We start from the raw sequence: 22,627 nt of genomic DNA, 5'->3' as shown, positions 1-22,627 counted from the left end.
TTTTCAATTAGTAGAGTTACTCTGGCCACACAATGCCGTAAGACATACAAGCAGAAGTCAATAGCTTTGGGAGAGGTGGGATTTTAGCAGGAAAACTGGACACAATTGCTGAGTCAATGTCACAATTGGTCATTTCATAATTGCTTTTGCATCAAGGGTCAACTACAGCTGAGTAGCATTTCTTTGGTTCAGTTAGAAGATTACCAGTACAGATCAAATACTTCATTAAGCAGGCCAGGCTAAAACAAAAGTGCAGTACTGAGTGAGTACTTTCAGATGAGCCATTAAAATGGAGAACCCATCTACAATATGTAAAAGATCCAGAGTACTTTTTGATATTGGTGAAGGGAGACTTCAGGTGTTCTGGACAACATTAATCAATCAACCAATTATGGTTCTAGACTATGTTATGTGCAAATTGTCTGCCTTACTTCCTTACAGAAGGAAGGAAGTGTACTAAACTGACATATGAACTTAAGTTCCTTGTTCAGGTACTCTGTCCAGAATCATCACTTACAAAGTCATCCCCATAATCAATGTCAATCTCCGCAGGAGAGGTACAGTACTGCTGACTGTCTAGTCTCATCTGAAGTTCATGAACCTGTCGGCGAAGCAACTCAACCTCCTGCTTGTAAGTTGCCTCAATCTGCCGCAACCTCTGTTGAACTGCGTCCACGGGAAATGGCAATCCATCGTCGTCAACGTAGCTTGGAGATGTCTCCAAAGTGGTAGGAGCTGCATGCCGAATCTGTTGAAGTTGTCTCCAATGTGACGAGTGAGAGAGAAAACCACAAATCTTTACATTTGATCCTAATGAATAAAGGCTAGAATGGATTTGGTGGGATTGTCGGAGATTCTTAAATGGTCCTACTTGTTCCTCCTTAAGCAGGTATTGTCCATTCACTGCAGAACCCACCTTCAGGTGCTTATTATTTAGTCTTTTATAATGACAACCATTCAGTTTGGCTCTCCTGTAGTTTGCATCACCACTGTAGGCTGATTTTACCAAGCCCTGTACACTGTCCCAATTTGAGCTCAGCAATGAAAAGTCACTGAACTGACTTTGACAAATATGCTTCCTAATAGTTCGCACATTCTCCGATCCTGTTCGGCCAGCCCTGTACTGGTCCGCTTCATTCTGAAGTCTATTCACAAGTATATTGTTTTTTCCAAAACTGGTGTCCTTGGGGAGGGATAAACCATCTGCTTTTGTCCTCTCTTCAGTCACAGTCTCTGTGGAGCTGTTCATTGCCGAAATTTTTTTCTTGACGTTAAATATATCTGCCACGGAATGGAGGTAGGGTTGAAAAGCAGATGGACTGCCATTATATTCTGGTGACTGGTCAGTGCTTAAGGGGATGGTCTTTGTAGATGGGTTTGGTACATATTGTTCACACTGAGCTTGGGGATTCTCACAAATCCTATGTTTCACATTTTCCTCTGTAAATTCAACTTTTGGAGTATCTCCAAGTGCTTTATTCTCCAACTCACTGTTTGCTGTTGCATTATGGTGAAGACTATTTGAAGGCTCCTCTTGTAGAGCATCTTTGGGATAGGTCAATGATTTGAGGTTGCTATCATGAGCTGCTTTCTCTATTTGATTCCTGGTATCTGCCAATTCCTCCCCTTCAGCATTAAGAGGTAGGTTATTAACCAGACTTTCTTCCCTAACCTCCTCTGCAGTTTCTATTGGATCCATCAAACTATCTGGTTTAAGTTCTGAGAGAGATGCTCCAGCACCAAGTTCATAAGTTACATCAGGCACAACTAATACAGGTGGGTTTCTGGGTTCTGGAGAATCACGTCCTTCCTGACAATGCTGGTTTATATTAGGATCACTGGATGTTCTTGCAAGAGGAGCTCCACTATCACAGGCCAAGGGAAGATTGTCCACAGAGCGGGCCTTTGGTAATCTAGTTTAAAAATAAAGAATTCTGATTATTTTAAGAAACAAAAGAATTCAAACAGTGAATTAAAACACATATTAGAAGGCTGATGCCTAATCTTTGTTCCACCTGCCAAATTTCTTCATTCCAGTGCTTCTTGGGTTGGAACAATCGAGGCAGCTATTGGGTCAGAGAACAGATCTGCATCACCTTGAGGTAGTACTACCAGATATTAAAAAGATCAACTCTTCTGGGAGCTCAGGTCACTGCTAGAAAACAGAAGTTATTCTTGAAAGAAGCTATCATTGACTCTGTGAGCAGAGTTGAAAACAAAGCAAGATCGTCAGAAGCTATTCAAGCTTCAGTTTGTTAGGGGAATTTAAGACTGAGCAGCTAGTTGCAATGGAAAACTCTTTTGTTGGTACAAGAACAATGTGCCCAAATAATCTTCTGTGTCATAAATTTTATTAAAACATTAAATTTGATTAACACTTTTAATTTTTCCACACTCAGGAAGGAGCTGCAATCCCATACAACAGAAACAAGTAAAAAACTCAAAATCTTTATGTTGCAACACACATTATACCCAAATGGAAGAGCTGTAATATTGAAGAGAAGTGAGATCAGTAACAGTACTTTGTTGCAAATTCAATCTAGGAATGAAAAAAAATCTCACAGTATTATATTTCCTGGCTTATCCAACTGCTTAAAGATTTCCCTTTTGATATTTTTAAGTTTCAATCCAAATCCAAAATTTGCTGTAGAATATCGAATTAAAATACTTCTCACAATTTTAGATTTCTTCTATCTTCAGTACTTCATTTTTATAGCATTTATATCTATTCACAGACAAATATTTGAATTTCAGTAGATCAGGTCATTAGCCTGAAATGTTAATTTTGTTTCTTTCTCCACAGACGATGCATGACCTGGTGAATATGTCCAGCATTTCTGCTATTTATGTACAAATTTTATAGCATCAGGAATATCTTGCTTTTCTTCTAGTGTTGAAATGCTCCCAATCAAAAGGCTAATTTTCTAGCGACAAGTTATTTTCAAGATTTTTTTTCCTCTTCACTTTAAATTTGATTAACAATGGAGCATGGCTATCTGATTAAAGCAACAAATGTTCTCAGTTAGAATGTGGTCAACCCCCTTTTGCTCACTCTATTACAATAAAGAACTTCCTCCACAGGTATCCCACCATTTTTATACAGCTGCCACCAGACATCTGGTTTAATTTTAATAATTTCTCATACAGTTTTCTTATATCTCATGAGAAGATAGAGGAAGAGTGCCAAGTAAAAAAAGACTATATAAAAAAAGATTGTAAGATGTTCCACAAGTATAACAACAGGCAGGGAATGGTGAATGTCAACTTGAGGTCCCCATTGGCAGAAATTGTAAGAAATTATAAAGGGGAATAGGAAAAGACATATTAAAGAAATATTTTCTCTGTCAACACAGAAGACACAAAAATACCAGGAATAATGGGAAAATAAAACTCAAGTAATAGTAAAGAAATTTAAAGCAATTATTACAAATGCCACACTGACGAATTATAAGCAGCTCTATCTTGCATCTTAGCCTTGATTGATAATGAACTACTTTTTTTTAAAAAAAATATATAAATTGCAACAGTTGCATTGTGGACAATAAGATAAAGAATCATCTACATTTCCTGATGGTTAATGGGAAAGCACAGGTTGTGGTGCTCCCTGCCAGAGCATCAATATATGGTATGAAAATGAAAACAAGATGAGGGTTATTTATATAGATAGAATGAAAAACTGGGATTGCTTTCATTACAGTAAAGGCAGCTAGAGAGAGGTGTTTACAATCATAAAGAATTTGCATAAGAGCAAACAAACAGAAATGTTTTCAACTTCTGAAGGATCGATAACCAGAGGGCAAAGATTCAAGATGACTGACAGCAGAAATCAGTGACAGAAGAAGAAAATGACTTTTTTTAAAAAAAAAGAAACAAGTATTTAGGATCTGGAACATATTGGTTGAATGATACAACAAACAGATTAAACGGAAGTCTTCAAAAAAGAAATGAGTAAATACTGAAAGAAATAATTGCTGAAATACAAAGGAAAACCCAGGAGACTATCTGAACAATTCTACAAAAAAGACAGTAAAGACATAAAGAGCCTTGTGGCCTTTGTTAATTCTATTCTATGATTCTCTGAAAACTTCACTGCACATTTTGAGTCTTTTACATAAAAGCTATTATGCCGAGTTGGAATGGCTCAGGATAGATTGCGTCTGGTCACTACAGGCAATAGGAATAGCAAATACCTGTCCAGCGATTTCCCAGCTCGCTCCTCTGCTGCTCCACTTCGAGAGAGGCAGAGCTCAGCACTGTCAATGGGTGTGCATGGAGAGGAAATAGGCAGATAAACAGCTGTCCACAAGTGAAGTGCCCGAACATGACATACTGGGTGTAAAACCTATCGTGAAAGAACAATAACATACTTTACGTCACTGATTAAACTGTATTCCCTTTCCTCATACACAACTACCATAGCATAACACAACGGACATAAAGAGAACATTAAGATTAATATCAACATTTAAAGATAGTCACAGATACGAATGCTGATCTGCCATATGTTGAGATAACTCTAAAACAGTGTGTATTTGGTGTGGCTGCATTCAAAGTAGAATTACATGTTGCTCACCGTTTCACTGCTGGGGATATACAGATAATTCTGGAAGTTTTTGTTGCCAGTTCGTAGTAAGGACCAAACTGAGCACGTACGCTTATAGATGTTGCGTGCCTCTCGCTCTCTGCTGTTGTTACAGAGGAATGTTCCATACAGACATGAATATGTGTGTTGAACCAGCTTCACCTTTGGGAAGTAAGAGAGTGGGCTCAGGCACAAGACACCATCAATTACCTCCATTATTACAGAAATTACTGGTTGACATTAATACTGAGAAACAAATTGCCGGAAGTGTGGCGACACTTACAGGCTGCCTCCAGAACACACTATGCAAACAAAAGATACATTTCATTGTGTGTTTCGATGTACATGTGACTAATAAAGATTTCAGAAAAAATTGAAGGGTCAAGAACCAACAGATATCATCAAGGTTAAAAATGTAAAATAATAATAGATTGCCAGTCTTGGGTTTTAAGAATGTAATGACTGCAAGGAGTCTAAGACTTCTATTATTTTGGAAATTGAAGAATTAGGAAATAATGCAAGGAATGTATTGGATGGCAGAAAGAAGGGAAAGTCCAAAGAGCTGACCACAGCAAAATCATAGAGACAAGGCAGTCTGCATTGATGAAAGAGATTAGTGTCTTGTGGAGAGAAAGTAACTGCCAAACAGACAAATGTTTCTGCCCAGGAACATGAGAAAATGCTTCAAGAAGCCCGAGTCACAGGAGAATTATAATTATCTTAGAACTCAACTTTATAGACAACGAAACAGGAAGATGATGCATCAAAAAACATAAAGGCTATCTTTTGTACAATAAATTCTTGTCAATTAGACAGCTAATTACACACAAGGCACTTTATCATTTGTATATTCAGGATGTTACAGATATTGAGAACTCTTACTAGGAATGCATCGTTGAACTCAAAGAGACATGGAAACTGCTTCAAAAGCTGGTGAACACAGTCCAACCATTGTAGAAATACTGGACACTGCTCACTCAGGTCATCCAGATTTTCAGAATGACCACAACGATCACCAAACTTGTGACCAAAATCCAGCCACTCAGTTTCCACAAGAACCTGGAATCCCTGTTTAAAAAAAGGTAATAAAGCAATGAATACCTCTTAGTATTAACAGATGACAACTCAATGACAATAGAATAAAATGTCAATGTTATACAAAATAGAATTCTTATCATCAGCATCTGAACAAATTCACAGCACTATTTAAAGTGATAATTTATACCATTTGCCATGGCAGTTTTCCAACTAAAAATGAACTTACCTTTTAAATTCCAGGTACCAGTGAATCTCTTCATAATCAAAATTTTAAGTTAACAGCATTTTTATGTTCTACTGCCTCTACTTGGATTCAGTTATTACACTGCCATGAATAAATGCACAGAAAATTGAAAGAAAGCAACGTGAACTTAACCACTGGGGAACTTGATCTCACATTGTAAAAGGTAAATTACCCAATATCTTTATATTAAATAGTCAAGATTTATAATCTAGAATTCTACAAGGGCAGTCCAAACTACTGATATCAGTTTAACATTTGCCAGGAGGATAACAACAGCAAATTTATCTATTCTGGTCACAGGAAAGTCACTTAATTACAAAATGGTGGTAGTGTTGGCAATACCTTTCCTCTTATTTCATTTCAGTTCTGATGAAAGATCAACAGCCTGAAACATTAGCTCCGTTTCACTCTCCACAGATTTCTAGCATCCCCAATTGGATGCTTTCACTTTGCTTCTGATATGGGCTTAAATTCAATCCACTAATAGTCTCCTGTCTGCAAGTCCTTTGTGAAATGTTTGAAAAATTTTAAACCAGAGGCGGCACAGACTCAAAAAAAAAATAACAAAACTGCTCAAGGCCACAGTTGCTTGGTATGAACAGTGACTGTCAGTGCTACTTTAGGATACTTGATGCAGACACTATGTCTTCATGATAAACTTCAAAAGGAGTTTAAAAAGTGAGAAGTGTGATTCAATTCCATAGTTGGCCTACATCAATTTTGCAATTTTTAGTTGATTTCCAGTTCATGTGCAAATATGAAGCTCAGCATTTAGCATCTCTCAACTTCCAAACAGATACACTAGAGTTTCACAAGGAATTAAACTATCAAAAACTGTGTATTTAATCAAATCACAAGCAATAAAGTAAATGGCACTTATCAGCCTTTACTACAAGAGGGTTGAAGTGCAAGAGTAAAGCAGTCACTACAATTAAGTAGAATACTGTGTACAATTTTACCTTCTCATCTCAGTAAGGATATACTTGCACTAGAGGCATTGGTTTAACCAATTGATAACACTGCCACCAAGTTTAGAAGAAAATGCCCCATTTAAGTAAAGATTGCTGTGGTCAAAATTACTTTCCTGGGTTCAAACCATTATTGATTTTTCTCATCTGTCTGTTGGTCTGCATGGTTTCTTTTCAGAGTAGAATGGTCCTGGTTTGATTTCAGCTTTTAGACATCTCATGTTGACCAAGTTCAGAATTCTTAAGAACCTATCAAATGCAAGTGCTGAAGCCATTTATAAATTATAAAAACAAAGAAAAATAGTTGACCCACCTGACTCCTGAAAGCCTGATCAGAAACAGCACCAATATTCTCAACATTTTCTTCTCTAAACCCAAAATCCCTCAAGTTCCTTCAATTTTAGCCTTGAATACACTTAGTGGCTGAACACTCACAGCATATTTGGGTAGAAAATTTGATTCAGGAGAATGCCCCTTTTGTTCCAAACCAGAACACAAACAGAAGCAGGGATAGGGCATTCGTCCGCCCCCATTCACTGCTGATATTTTACATCAATGTAACTTACCTTGTGCGCTAGCACCCTATTCCTTCATTCCCTTAATATCCAAAATTCTGTCAATCTTCTTGAATATACTCAGTGACTTCCCCTCTGGTGTTCTTTCAATGAATGCTAATGGATTCAATTACCTCTGGGTGGAGGAATTTCTTCCCATCTGTCCTGAATGGCAGACCCTTTAATTTTGGACTTTAAGCACTCCAGCCAAAGAAAACATCATCCCTGCTTCCACCTTGTCAAGCTCCATATAAATTCTATACATTTCAATGATATTAACTCCCATTTTCTAAACAAAAGAGAATATAGACCCAGTCTACTTAACCTTTCCTCAAACAACAAATCTACTAATCCAAGAATCCTTCTGGTGAACTTTCACTGTAATTCCTTAATTGCAAGGATAACTTTCCTAATTGGGTAACCAGATCTGTACACAATCTTCCAAGTGTGATCTTGCATGCTACAATAGCAGCATGTTAACTTTCAGTGATTTGTGTCCCTCAGATCCCTCTGAACAACACCATTCATACTCTTACTCTTTCGAAACAAAAATCATTCTGCCATTCTAATTTTTTCACCAAAGTGGATGACTACATTATATTCCATCTGCAATGTCCTTGCCAAATCATCTAACTTGCTTACATCTTCCTAAGGCCCTTTGCATCCTTTTCAGAGCCCACTCTGCCATCTAGCTTTGTATCATCAGCAAACTTTGATATATTGCACGATCCCTTCATCCAAATCAGTGATATAATTAAGAACAGCTTCAGCCTCTGTTCCACCTCACTAGTCACAGCCTCACAATCTGAAAATGCTTCCTCGCCTAAGACAATTTCCCTTTCATTAACCAGTGCTCATTTTACCAAATCACATTATGTTTTTCTAAGTATTCTGTTACCTTTCAAGAATTGGAATCCAATAGTTTCCTGATAAGTTATGTCAGGCTGATTGGTTAATTTTTTCCTCTCTTCCTCCTTTCTCTATGTTAAATTTATTATTTTCCAATTTGCTAGAATATCCAGAATCCAGAGAATTTTAGTAGTTCACTTCTAACTTGTTCGGCATCTCTGCAGCCATATTGTTTAGAATCCTGATATATAAGCTATCAAGTCCAGGGGATGTGTTACCCTTTAGTTGAGTCAGTTTCCCAGAGTCCATACAGTACTAGTATTAATTACTTTAAGTTATTAGTCCCTTGGTTCCTTACTAAAAATAATAAAATATTCTTCACTTGAACTACTTAATGAGTGATTTTCTTTTATATGCAATCCAATTATCTCAATTCACTGAACTGTTGTATTCTGAAAATGGCCTTAATTATATTTAACCCTTATTTGCATTCAAATGGAACAATGACAATCTTTGCAAACGCCAGTGAACATTCTACTTAAATGAGGTACATTGCAGGTAACTGGCTTGAGATAAATTACAGCAAAAATATGTAAGAAGTTACCATAAATATACTGTCATGGGTAAAATACAATGTTTAATCATACCTCAATTGTCCTATAATAAGGATCCAATAGGATTTTGGCCAATGCTACTATCTGCGGAGTGCGATCCCAGCCATCAGAACAGTGTACAAGGACTGGTCTCCCTTCCCTATCCACCATATTTGCCACCAGCACAGCTGCTTTCAACATCACGGATAGATGTTGTAACCACTTGGTACTCTCCAACGCTGAAAGCCAGCTGTCAAATACACATGGGGAACACAAACCATTGATTATGTACAAAAATAATTGTGTAAATATAACATACACATTAAATGAAGAATGTCCACTCCAAACAAGCCACAGAATTTGGTATGTTCACTTAATAATTGTAGATGTTTATTAGTTAAAAACAAAACAATATAAAATGCTATACCTATTACAAATGTAAGGAACGAGTCTTTCTACTCTCTGAAGTGTTTATACACCACACACCACATGTACAATACTGCATACGGAACAGATGCACAATCCACAAATCACATGCCCGAGATACTGCTCATTTCCATTAAATTACTAACTCTGCATCTCCCTTTCTAGCTGTCAGTTCCCTCTACTCAAGCACGATCCCTCAGTTTTAAAAGATCCTCATCATTCCTCCTGAAAAAAATTCCTCTTTTTTGACCCAATTTCTTGCAAACTCTTACTGTATCTAATCTCTTTCCTCTACTATCTTTTCCTAAATTTTTGCCCATTTCTCCCACAACTTTATTGAAACATTTCTATCAGTATTTTATCCTTCCACATTACCTCCATGACATAAATAGCAGTTGCAAATTATAATTTCTGTGACTGTGACCAGAGTAAATTATCTCATCAACCGATATGTAGCCTTGAGTTACACATCCTCATGCAACACCCCCCAACTCTCTATGAGTAAACTCACATGGGCGTACTTGCATCTCCCTGGTCACAGCCAGTGCATCACCACCAATGGCTTTTCTACACATTCCAAACTACTACCTCAAGAATACTCAAAATTTATTAGTGACCTCTTCTCCTGGAGACTTCTCCTGGCAACCTCACCTTCAGTTTTGAGGCCAGTTTATACATTTTTGCACCCTTTACCTCTCCACCACCAGAACTGATTGCTCCCTTGCCTCCAAGTTAATAGACTACTTGTTCAATACAAGTCTCTGATGAGCCTCCATTTCCTCCTAATAAGCAAGACCAATAAGATCACAAACTACGTAAATGTATCCCTATTTCCACCCCCCATTCCAGACAATCAATCTCAGTATTCTCTTCTACCCAAATTGTCAGACATCCATATCACAGGAACTGCCATAACTCAGTCTATCTACTGCTGAATTCCTCGTCTAGACACTCATCAACTCCAATATGCTGCTGGCCAGCCTTCAATCCCATCTCCTCCATAATCATCACATCCAAAATTCTCCCATAACAAGTGTCATGCACCCATTGCCCATCCTTGATCTATGTGGGCTCCTAATACCTTTAAACTACAAATTTATAATTCCTACCAAGCCCTGCACTTCCATTGCGCTCAGGAACCCACTCCTATAATGCATAACAAACCACGCCTACCTTTGGAATAGCTGATTTGACTAATCACCTGTGAAATCCCTTGCCTTTAGCAGGCAATCCTTTAAGTGGAGTTTCTTCCTTAATGCAGTGTTCTCTTTTTAAGACTCCAATTAAAATCAATCTCTTTGAATAATATTTTAATCTTTCCTCTACTAGCTTGGCATTCACTTTACAGCATTTATCTGATACACCTTTTGAAAGCGTTTTTGTATCAGCATAAATTGACAAGCACATGGCTTTTTATAATGTACATGTATATACACATATTAAAAGTTATATATTCTGCAGGTGATAAACACAAAACATTGAGGGGTGGAATTTTAAATAACTTCAAAGCAGTTTCCAACACTGTAAGACATGACACACTCACTTTCCAGGATCTGGCATTTGACTGCACACAGCTCGGAGTGAGTGGAAGCTATTTCTGATTGAATGAATATTTGCCATTCCCATGAACATCACTTCGCAGTTTGGATAATATTCTGCAACAAAAAAAAATGATCAGCAAATCTGGGTGGAGAAGTGTATCCAGAATCAATCCATTATTAACCTTGTGTAAATAACTGATAGTTGTGATCAATCCGATCATGGTTTTAACTAATTTCTCATGTTAAGCACAAAGGGCCAAAAGACTGTCATTTAGTATTAGGCTGAGACATCTTAATACATGCAAAAAAATTACTCTCTCACTTCTTTACTGACAAGAAAACAATTGTAATTAATTCTCCAGCAAAACCCCAAAGACTGCTGTCTATTGCAGCATCCAATCAAAAAGATAAATACAGTAATTTTGCTTTAATTCCTCTATCTGGAACACTATTCCATGATTTTTATGTTTTTACTGGTTTAAATCCATTACCTGTAAACCTACTTGTCATTTAAGGTAACCTTAATGGACGAAGGTTGTTCCAACATGATTCAAATGTACCAAATGTTACAACCATGACAAAGAAAAATGAAAATCAAGTATCATTAAAACAAACATTTTTCAAATTTCATTCATACCTACTTCCCCAAAATAATCATAATCTTACTAAATCAATACCTATAAAAGTTACACATCCCAACCTGTGTCCTCTTATGGATCCACATTCCCATTTACTTCATGAAAAAGAAATCACACTACTTATAAGGCATAATGCAAACTCACTTAATATTTAATCCAATTTTCTTAATTTTAAATAATCTATACATTCAGTTTATACTAACAAATGTAACACACACAAAAAAGGTTTCACAAGATACAGTATAGGTTTGATCCTATGCTTCAAACCAAGATCCCATAGGCCCATGGTATCTGCAAAAAAGATCCAAAGGAGCACCTGATGTTTTGTCTCCTTCGTCATCGTCTTTTCTTTTTCAATCTTTTTATTAGTTTTCAAATTAATACAGATTGATATATAGCATCAATATTTATACATGTAATACAAAGAGATCAGGATAACAAAGAGATCAGGATAACAATCATAGCATATATAATCATAAAGAGCAATAAAATATAAAAAATCTGTAGATCCAACGATCTCTTAGTATGTGAATATAATATAAAAGAAAGGAAAGAAAAAGATTTATTATATAAATTTTAAAAAAATACCCAAATCAATTTTAAGAAATTATAAACAATATAAACTAAACAAAAAAAACTTTTTAGAAGAAAAATAACAAAAAAGAACAAAAAACTGGGCTACAATTTCTCAGTAGAAACAGAGCAATATTATGTCGTCAAGTCCATTCCTCCAAGTTGAAAGGGGATCTACATCATGTGAAAATATTGAATAAATGGACTCCAAATATCTTCAAATTTAAGCGAAGGATCAACAGTACCACTCCTAATTTGTTCCAAGTTTAAACATGATATAGTTTGAGAAAACCATTGAAAAGTAGTAGGGGGTATTGGATCCTTCCATTTAAGCAAAATGGAACGTTTGGCCGTTAATGTAACAAAAGCAATCATACGGTTAGCAGAAGGAGATAAATGGCCAGACTCTATCCTCGGTAATCCAAAAATTACAGTGATAGGGTGAGGTTGTAAATCAATCTTCAATACGTTTGAAATAATGTTAAAAATGTCTTTCCAATATTTTTCCAGAAGAGGACAGGACCAAAACATGTGTCAAAGAAGCCACATTCGATTTACATCTATCACATATAGGATTTATATGGTTATAGAAATGAGCTAACTTATCTTTGGACATATGGGTCCTGTGGACTACCTTAAACTGTATCAACAAGTGTCTGGCACACATTGAAGATGTATTGACTAAATGAAGAATTTTCTTCCAAGTCTCTATAGGTGTAGATGTCTGGAGTTCACTTTCCCTGTCCTTCCTATATTGTTGGCTATTATTTACATTGCGACACGTTGGCAAAACACATATAGTCAACCTATTCCGTCATGGGTAGTAAAAAAAAACATTTTTAGAAAAGGACTCCAGAGAATAAACAAATATTTGAAGGGGAATTCCCATCTGTAAACCACTTCTTTAGATGTTTTAAGTGCCGGAACAAGCCACTTTGAATGACTAAGTAACCACCTGCACAAGAAGCTATTTCAGGAGTGCGAGTCTGAACCTTGACAATTGCAATTTGAGGACTTGATTGACCACGTCATCTACAGAGTCTGTAATCCAGAATCAAAAATTTACACACTACTTATTATAGTGACACTTTGTCTCACTGTGGGGTGGGGGGTGATCAGATTGATAGGAATATTTCTTTATGTATTGAGACACACGCAGTAGCATTCTTTCAAGGGTTACATCCTGATACTAAGTGCTCTGGACTATCACTTATTACAATGCAAGAGGCTACTTGACCCACTGGAGTCTATGCCACCTCCCTGCAGAGCAACCATATCAGTCCCATTTTCCCTCTCCTTATTTCCCTGAAGCCCTGTGACGTATACTCTCTCACAAGCCCATCGACTCTCCTTTGGTCCTTTGCCACTTACCTACGCCAGCAGGCAACTTATAGCAGAAAATTAACCCACCAGATGTGGGAAGAAACCAGAGCATGCAATGGAACTTGATTAAAGCTAGATCCCTGGAGTGGCAAGGCAGCAGCAACAACTGCTGTGCCAGTGTTGCCCTACAATATTAACCCTATTGTGAACATAGTGCTCTTTCAACATCTATTGCCAGAGGCAATGGATCTGAGTTACTTCAGCCTTGGGATGCAATTCACCTCTTGGGTTCATAGACACATACTCCATCATTGTACAATGCATACCTTCACACTCACAACCTCCACCCTTTGCACGGTTGGCTACGGCTGCAGTGTATGACCTTGCATCCAGAATAAGCAACTTCTGTGGTGTTCCTCCACTCTCTGCCACAGATCCCGTAATGGATGAATCTAGGACAAAAGATTGGTACATTTTTAATTTTCAGCCACCAACACCAGCTTGATTTTCAACCTATCAACAGGCACTGCAACAGATATACTAAGCAGTGAGGGGAAGGGGAATAGGAAGGAGGGACTTGGAGTTTATCATCTTATTGTCAGCCCACTGATTTTTTTCAGATCTCATTAAGCTAGATGCATCTATTTCAGCCATCATTCCTTTCCTGAAACAAAAGGGTTGGGCCGTGCTCTGTAACTTGGACTTATCTCAGCAATATGCAAGATCATTGGCTTGAATTTGTCTCTCATAAGTGAATGACATTGCACCAAATAGCTAAGCTTGCTTGTCTCTCTGTTTTTGCAAGGGCACTTTTTTCTCCCTTATCTTTAATGTTGTTATCAATCAAATTTCCAGAAAACAGTTCACCAGGGACAGAAGTTAAACTTTTTTGAGAAAATAGATGTGAATGGCTGTTTGTGCTGTTACGGGAAGTGTATGCATATGTACACCAGCAGGCGCAAGACTGGACCTGACTGGAATGCTTACAGAGTTAAATTTAGCTATCTTGGCTGACTTGCCTGAATGGCCAGTTATGCAACAAGTTGGAGGGCATCCACGCTTTAGTCTAGCATGAATTAACATCCTTAGAACAGGACACATCAGAACAATTAACATCTCTCAATTAAAACCTGCTTTCCAATTAAGCACAAGAGAGTTTTCCCATCTGTTTCTCACCAAATTCTGCATCAGACAGATCAGTTCCCTCATTCTTGCCCTTTCCATTCATCTTGGTTCCTCGATCCAAAATGCAGGCTTTCGCAATGGACGTCACCAGATATTCATCATCCGCATTTCTCCAACCCCACCAGCTAATCTCTGGCTGACTGCAGCGTGATATCACAGCACCATTCCGCAGGTGTCTAGAGGAAAATGTAACACTATGTTAAGGAGTCACTTATCCAAACAAAGTAACCACAAAATATCTCAGTACTTTTGCATTCCCAATATTCAAAATCATTTAGTTCAATTAAATGTCACATATACATTCATGCAGAGATTTATATGGGCCCTCAAAACAGTGAATGAAATGACATTAATCTATTATGAAAAATCCAGATTGAGAATATACCCCTCCTTTTGTTGCTGAATGCAAGGAAATCTAAAGCCAGAACTTAGAAACTGGGAACTCAGCCTGAAAAGATATATTTCAGTTTGTACATCCTTTAAGGGACTATGTTTGCACATAATTACTAGTAGGTGATGCTCCATATTATATTAGAAGTAAACTTATCCTCAAGGCTTTATATTTCACAATTACACAACAAATATTAATTCCCAGCCTTTTCATCTTCCCTTCAAAAAATACTTGTGCTTGCTGAGACATCATAGCACAGATATCTAGTATAGTTTGCTTAGGTATTGGACTTACATGGGCATTCTTAATGTGAAAATCTAAACACTGCCAAGACAATTAACAAAAAATGAGAATGTCCAAAATAAATTCCATTGCAGCAGCAATATAAAGTGTTTTGCCACTGGCATGCGTTATTTAAATGAAACTCTGCAGATTATTACTTTCAAGTAACTGTGTTTTAGAATTAGCATATTTATCAAACTTTCTCTATAATCTTGACACGTTGATAGTATATTTAACACTGGACTTCGCAGCCAAGCACACTTCATCTACATAAAAAAATGCTCCTCAAAAGGGATCACTGGATAATGTTCAGAGGTAGAAACTTTTGTTAGTTTTCATCCCTTCACCCAGTGACAGAGAAAAGATGCAAGCTACTCATCCATGAATCATGTTTAAATCTGGAACATCTTTACTGAGAGAGATCTACATTGAGCAAAACCCTCCTTCTAGTGGAAAGTATGCGCACTTATACATAGACCTTCATTGTACACAAAAATAATTTATGTAAAGCAATCTAGGATCTTTTAGCAACCCAATTTAATACAGTATGGATAAAAGAATGGCTGGCTAACAGGAAATAGGAGAGGGATGTGGTGTGCCACAGGTATCGGTACTGTGGCCCCAACCTTTCATAATTTTTATAAATTATTTTTCTTCCTTCATCCAAATCAATAGTTGCTAAATTTGTTGATGGACACATCAGTTGGAAAGTATGTTGTGCAAGGGACATACAGAGGCTGCAGAGGGATACAGATTGGTTAAATGAGTGAGCAAAGCCCCTGGCAAATGGAGTATGTGGGAAAATGTGAAATTGCCCATTTTGGCATGAAAAAGAAAAATGAAACATTATCTAAATGGCGACTTAAGGCAGAACTCTGAGATGCAGAGGATCTGGCTGTTGTAGTGCATGATTCTCAAATGGAATGCAGGTTCTCAAAGTAACCAGAAAAGCTAACATAATGCTACTGTTTATTGCTGGGGAAATTGAATCCAAAAGTAGCAAGGTTATGCTTCCGTTATCTAAGGTAGGCTAATCAGGATAGGTGGGAATGCCAGGCTTGATGTACTGGAGTTTAGAAGAGCGAGAGATGACTTGAAACACACAAAGGATCATGAATAGTCTTGACAGAATGCACTTAGAGGATTTCTCTTGCAAGAGAATCTATAATTGGAGGGTGGGGGTCACTGCTCTAAAAATAAGGGCTCACCCATGTAAGACAGATGAGGTGAATCTTCTTTCTCTCAATGGGTCATGAACACTCTTCCCCAAAGGGTGATAGAAGCAGAGTCTTTGAAATATTTTTATGGCGCAGGTATATTCTTCATAAGCAAGAGGGTGAAAAGATACTGTAGGCAGACAGGAATGCATAGTTGAGGTTGTAATTAAATCAGCCATGAACTTATACAATTGTGGAGCAAGCTCAAGGGCTTGAATAGCTGACTCCAAATCCCAATTGACTTTTATAATATTATCTTGAAGTTTCTCTATGATCATATCTCCTGAAAGCAAATAACATGATGCTCACTGGTTTTCTCCAAGATCAAGTGGATATCCCTTAACCATGTGAGCTTCTGCTGAGAAGGAAAGCTTTAGGACCATGTGGAAGGTAGTATGGTGTGTGGGAGAATGGATGGTATGGAGCAGTGCCTGTTAGTCTACAAATAGAAAATGATAAGTAGTGGATGTGTATATGTACTGAATTTGTGTATTGTATGTACTGATAGAAACTAGACAGCTTATGCTCAATATTCTTCATTTTGTCCAGTTCTTGATTTCATGATGCATTTTAAAAATAATTGCATTTTGTCAGTTTTTAAGTGTACAATGTTGCAATAAAAATTGAAGGTCACGTTGCTTTAAAGTTTATTTTTAACGTTGGCAAGTAACGATCTGTGGCTGGCGTTGCAGTTCAAATTATGGGGATATCTATTTAAAACCTAAGCTGTGGGCTGTTTACAAGCCAATAGAGCAACTTCACTAGATACATGGCAGGCTATTGAAAAAACAAGACACATCTAAATAGATTACAATGTCAGTTTAATTTTTGACTTATTTCATAAATCCATTGGTTACCGTGTTACTGATTTCACTTATGAACCTTAAAGAAATAACAAAGATAGTAACCCAGGTTTCTCTTCAAGGCGTTTAAATTGGCAAAGAGCAAAATAACAAACAGCTAGTGCATGTCAAATCTCAGGAATACTTAAAAGGAAAGCTGGTGACCAAGATTTTGCATACTTTTGATGGCATAACTGTCAATATTTGCAGTCGTTTCACCACGAAGTTGGCAGTAAATTCTGGAATAAGTATGTGAAGTTACATATTGAACCATAAGTTACCAGTCAGTGAATCTCTACCCTACATGCACTAATTTGCAGTCTTCTCCAGGAAGCACCCATTCTGATTTAATTATCTTAAAACATGAAATATTGAGGAGCTTACCCAGTATCTTGAATTTACATTCCCCTTTCCATCAGCTACTTCAAGTACAGGCAAACAGGGCATTTATTAATTTGTTTGTAGCATTTAACTATCCACAATTTGGCTGCCATGTTAAGGATTTGCTGGTTTTGAGGAGCTTTAAGCTATTGGGAGGACATTAGGAAAGTTATGTTTAATCAATGGTTTAAATGAGGATAAGCTCATACCACAACCCTCTAAAATATCATGGAAGCAAGAAACATGACAAGTTTTTTTTGGTGATATTACAGAAGGAAAGGAGTTCATAAAATAGCTTTATTGTATTTGCAAATTACTTACAAATTATTAATGGATGTGTGAAAGTGGCACACAGTAAGTTCAATAAGATCAATGATGAATAAAAAAAAACTATTTTTTTTTTAGAAACTGGAGTTGTCTGAGAAAAATGTTGGCCAGGATATTCTAACTTGCTCCTTTTCAAACAGTAATTGGCTTGTAAATTGTTTGCTAAATAGCTTCACGTGAACTATGAATTTCTGAACAAATTAAGCTGAAGTTTATTAATCTCCCTCATTTCCACAAGGAAAGATGCTTTCCATTCATTTGTAACTATATACGGTATACATACATTGTTACACAGTGCTCATTAAGGACATGCTTTATTCCACATGTAGGAAACAGAAAATCTAATCTTATTAGTTATTTTGAAAATTACAGGTTTCTGGTAGGAAATCTGCACTGGGAATGAGTAACAAATCAAATTTCAATAACTTTACCTGTAGACAACCACAGGAATCCTCTTCCAAGACCTGAAGGTTCCAACACTCTCAAGTTCCTTATCTGTGATCCACACTGGAACGAGCAACTTTTGAGGGTAACTGGCACATAACCTGCAGAAACAAATGCAACAGAACATTAAACAAAAGTAAATTCAATATTATCTCATATTAGAGATGCAGGAAAAAAAAGTCAGTTGTACATAAATGTCAAATCCCATAAGAACTTAAAATGGTATATGATTGCACTCTATTTTCATATTCTTTATACTACACAAATATTCTATGGCACCACCCCCCCCCCCTCATTATAGGCATGTCATAATCAATGCATAGTGGCTCCAGGTTCTTTGCACATATATTTAAAGAAAATAGGGAGATGACTCAAATGTATGCATATTCTATACAGTCAATGGGTATGCAAGGTGATTATACAACTTGGCATATATTTATTCTGTGCACTCAGTAGTCAAGTTTGTGCACAAGCTATGTAGTACATGCATGCATGTGTGTACACACACACACACACAAAATGGCTTTGAGGTCCTTTATACTTAATGCCAGAACAACACACGCCTACATTAATGTGAAAATCTAACTGTAATTTTCAATAACTAAAACTCAGTTAACATTGAAACTAATTTTGAAGAATAATTTCTCATCATTTTTGCAGCAGCTAATTCCTCCTATTCGTTTGGAGCGAGCCATAGTACTCGGCTTAGCTTCCCAGCTAGTGGAAGTTCACACTGCCTCATTAGACTCCATAAGCCATCTACCAAAGCAGCAGAGGGGCACTAACAACCAGTGGCTTCTTGGCCCACATTAGCATTGAAAACTTTCCTTTGTCAATCTATTTTATTGCACATACTCACATTGTACCAAGAAGTTGAAATGATTGTGCAGCAGTGCATTATTTTCAAAAATTAAGCATGATAAAGTAGAAAAGCTCAAGGTGAAACAGAATCTTAACATTCAAAATGTCATAAAAATGGCCTACTTCTGTTCTTGTGTTCAACTTGCTGGATGCTCTGTCAATCAATTTTGGCACCACACTTTTTAAGCTTATTACTCCTCTAGTGTGAAAACCTGCGACTCCATGCACAACCAGCTGTGCCCAGCTTTCTAAAATTCCCCAAAGTATAGCTCCATGCTATCTTCACTACTCACGGACTGTATCACACTCCCCTGCGATTTCCTGTGCCAGATTTCACAAGGTGCTAGGATTTGGCTCACTATGTGTGCATGGTTCTGCTTGAAACGAGAGGTTTGAGTGGAGTAATAGATGTGGAACCAAGACAGGTAAATAGAAATGAAACTCAATTCAGTCATGACCTGAGTGGCAGTAGAGGCTTGAGTACCTGAAAACCTCTTTTTTCCTGAGTTCCTACTAAATGTTCATGAATATCAGGTGTGGAATGATGAAAGGATGCTTTGTAGATCACTTCTCTAATTTAGGCTTTAACCAAAAAGAGCCATTATTACAATCAAATGGCTGATACAAGCATCACTTAAGACATTTTTATTAGTCACGTGTACATCGAAACACACAGCGAACTGCATCTTTTGCGTAGAGTGTTCTGGGGGCAGCCCACAAGCGTCGCCACGCTTCTGGCGCCAACATAACATGCCCACAACTTCCTAACATGTACTTCTTTGGAATGTGGGAGGAAACCGGAGCAACCGGAGGAAACCTATGCAGACACGGGGAGACAGTGGCCGGAATTGAACCTGGATCGCTGGTGCTGTAAAGCATTACGCTAACCGCTACACTGTGAAATTTACTTGAGTGGCACTGGAATCAGAGTGTGTAATGTAATATACACATACGCACAAAAAAGCCTGAACTTTGACATTAGTGTAACATAAACTTTAACTGATGCTGGAAGCATGCTGTACGTGGTATAATATTTACGTAAAGGAACTGTGTGATATAATGGGTTGGAATTTCCTGGAGCAGATTATAACGTTGCATGCATTGTTAAACATATTGCTGTTCCCTTCAGCTCAAAAATGGTTTGGTCTGTTGCTGGCATTAAAAGCTGATAATAGCACAATAAGTACAACAATGGATCTTTAGGGGTTAACAGACAAGTTTATCCTTTTTAAAGAATGGGACTTGGGAGTTTTTCTATGGGGTGATAATGACCATATAATTGAAGGAACTGGTGGACTATAAAACCAGATGTGTGTGTGAGAGAGCGAGAGAGATTCATCAGTACAGGTCCTCTCCGGGTTACGAACACCTGACTTACGTATAGCCTGTACTGATGAATGAGTGTTTGGGAAACCAATGGGACGGATATGCCTGCTGCTGTGGCACTGCAGGCATCTTCTGCTGCTTGGGAACTTTTCCAACTTGTGAACTGTCTGGGTTACAGGAACGGAACCTTGTCTTAACCTGGGGAGGACCTCTACAATGGATGGTCAACATTTTCCTCAAGCTTGACTAAGCATTTTGCAAGATGTGGCAAGGGCGAGACACTGGTACCTAGAAACCCATGTGCTTCGTTTTTTGAGATTTAAATAATCTTTGAACAATATCTCTGAATTGATATTTAAATAATGAACAATATCTCTACATCAATTCAACTCTTTGAATTATAATCACAATCATAAGGCGAGCACATCAACCTGTTTTTTTTTGTTCCCCCAAGCAATGCTTCCATACATGTACAGCAGTGCAAACCACAATGTTGGCTGTGTGAATTTTAAGCAAGTGCTAGCAGATAGCTGCAACAGAGCTTCAGTCCCTGAAAGGACAATCTCCATTACATTCCAATGGCAACATCTGATACCATGCATTGCTTGGAGGCGGGAAGAAAACAGAGATGAATAACATGATTCAAAGCCGGTAACACTCATACTGTTTGAGAGAGATGTTATATAATTGGAGATGGAGAGGTTAGAACCAAAACCAGGAGGTGCTCAAGGGCTACCAACAGGAGAGAGCAGCAAATGGCTGCACGTGGTGACCTCCAGAGTGACACTGAGAAAGCATAGAGCACTGAAGAAAGAAATATTACATCATGTGAAATTGCATGGGAAGGTAAGAGCTCCACCTCAAAAAACAACTTTTTCTCATGGATACTGCATCCAGCTGCAGTACTCTGGTGCACAGTCACTCCCATCCCATAGAACTCCATTCCACAAACAGCAATGCTACAGACAGCCAGAACCACAAAGTCAGAAACCCATACGTGCAGCCACTCATTTAGGAAGGTCCTGATTATCAAGTTATTGCAGTTACAGTGGATGTCAAAAGGGTAACCTGATGTGACAAAGGCCATCTTGTGCTCAGTTCCATGGAATACTAGAGAGGATCCTCCTCCTCATTGGCAACCCACATCCAAGCAAAGGCTCTACTGCAGCAGGAAGTGAATCTCTCTGGCAAGCACATTTCTTTTGCCTCTTCTTCAAAATATGTTCACATCAATCAACATTAACCTGCATGTGTGCAAGCTCACTCCCTCAAAAGGACACAGCACACGGCCCATTTATTGCCCTTCAACTATCATTTATTATTGCAGCTTTCCCACCACTGCCACCAGCCCTCGTATCAGCCCTGCGCCCCCACCAACATCAGCAATGGGGGAGTGTACCTGCACACATGATGGCAGCAAGAAAGCCCAGCTTGAAGTTTGCTCATGAGGGAGAGGCACTCAACTGAAGGTAATGCTGAACTGGTTAAGAAATGAACAATTTCTTTGATAGGAATGGAAGATCAAAGCTGCAGATGTGTGAAGAGGAGAAAAGAATAATGAAGCAGGAAAGGAAAAGGGTAGAGGAGCTCAATTTCTATTAGTATGAATACTGTATGAATACGTGGGAGCAGAAGAGAAATTATTCTGAATAATTAAGTCACGTTATCCTCCAGGACAAATGTACCTGCTCCATTATCTCACAACCACTTGACACAGCTACATCCCTCTTTTACATTTTTCACCTCGTCGTATGTTAACATGAATGCATCAACCATGTCTTGTAACACTCCAAATTATCATTTTCACTTTACGGTTTAACAATAAGAGTTAACTTACTTGTAATTGCAGTTCACTTCACTGACTCTCCAGACATTTTGCAGGTCAAAACGCATTCTCTCTACTTCCATCTCAAACCGGTGGCAGACATGATCTCCTGAAATAAACACATGGATTGCTAAGTTCATACTGAATTAAATTATAGCATGACAAATAAAAAGCAAAATTTTAATTACTTTGACACTTTTTTGTTTCATAGTTATTG

At 37.7% G+C, this 22,627-nt stretch overlaps 1 protein-coding gene across 12 annotated transcripts in view; it reads right to left on the bottom strand.

The window, feature by feature from the left end:
- mtmr4 (myotubularin related protein 4) overlaps positions 1 to 22,627 on the bottom strand; it is a 100,828-nt gene that overhangs the window by 8,004 nt on the left and 70,197 nt on the right. For all 12 annotated transcript variants that reach the window (XM_052035380.1, XM_052035370.1, XM_052035372.1 and 9 more), the window contains 10 exons: positions 22,423 to 22,519; positions 18,386 to 18,499; positions 14,506 to 14,690; positions 13,656 to 13,781; positions 10,798 to 10,909; positions 8,883 to 9,078; positions 5,465 to 5,650; positions 4,574 to 4,744; positions 4,191 to 4,342; positions 518 to 1,913 (listed from right to left, as the gene is read on the bottom strand). In XM_052035380.1, coding sequence (XP_051891340.1) covers positions 518 to 1,913; positions 4,191 to 4,342; positions 4,574 to 4,744; positions 5,465 to 5,650; positions 8,883 to 9,078; positions 10,798 to 10,909; positions 13,656 to 13,781; positions 14,506 to 14,690; positions 18,386 to 18,499; positions 22,423 to 22,519 — 2,735 coding nt within the window. The remainder of the gene's footprint in view (positions 1 to 517; positions 1,914 to 4,190; positions 4,343 to 4,573; positions 4,745 to 5,464; positions 5,651 to 8,882; positions 9,079 to 10,797; positions 10,910 to 13,655; positions 13,782 to 14,505; positions 14,691 to 18,385; positions 18,500 to 22,422; positions 22,520 to 22,627) is intronic.

Source organism: Pristis pectinata, chromosome 21 (assembly GCF_009764475.1).
Source record: "Pristis pectinata isolate sPriPec2 chromosome 21, sPriPec2.1.pri, whole genome shotgun sequence".
In the NCBI taxonomy this organism is placed as follows: Eukaryota; Metazoa; Chordata; class Chondrichthyes; order Rhinopristiformes; family Pristidae; genus Pristis; species Pristis pectinata.
Note: the sequence above shows the minus strand (reverse complement) of the source record. Positions and strands in the feature narration are given on the sequence as shown.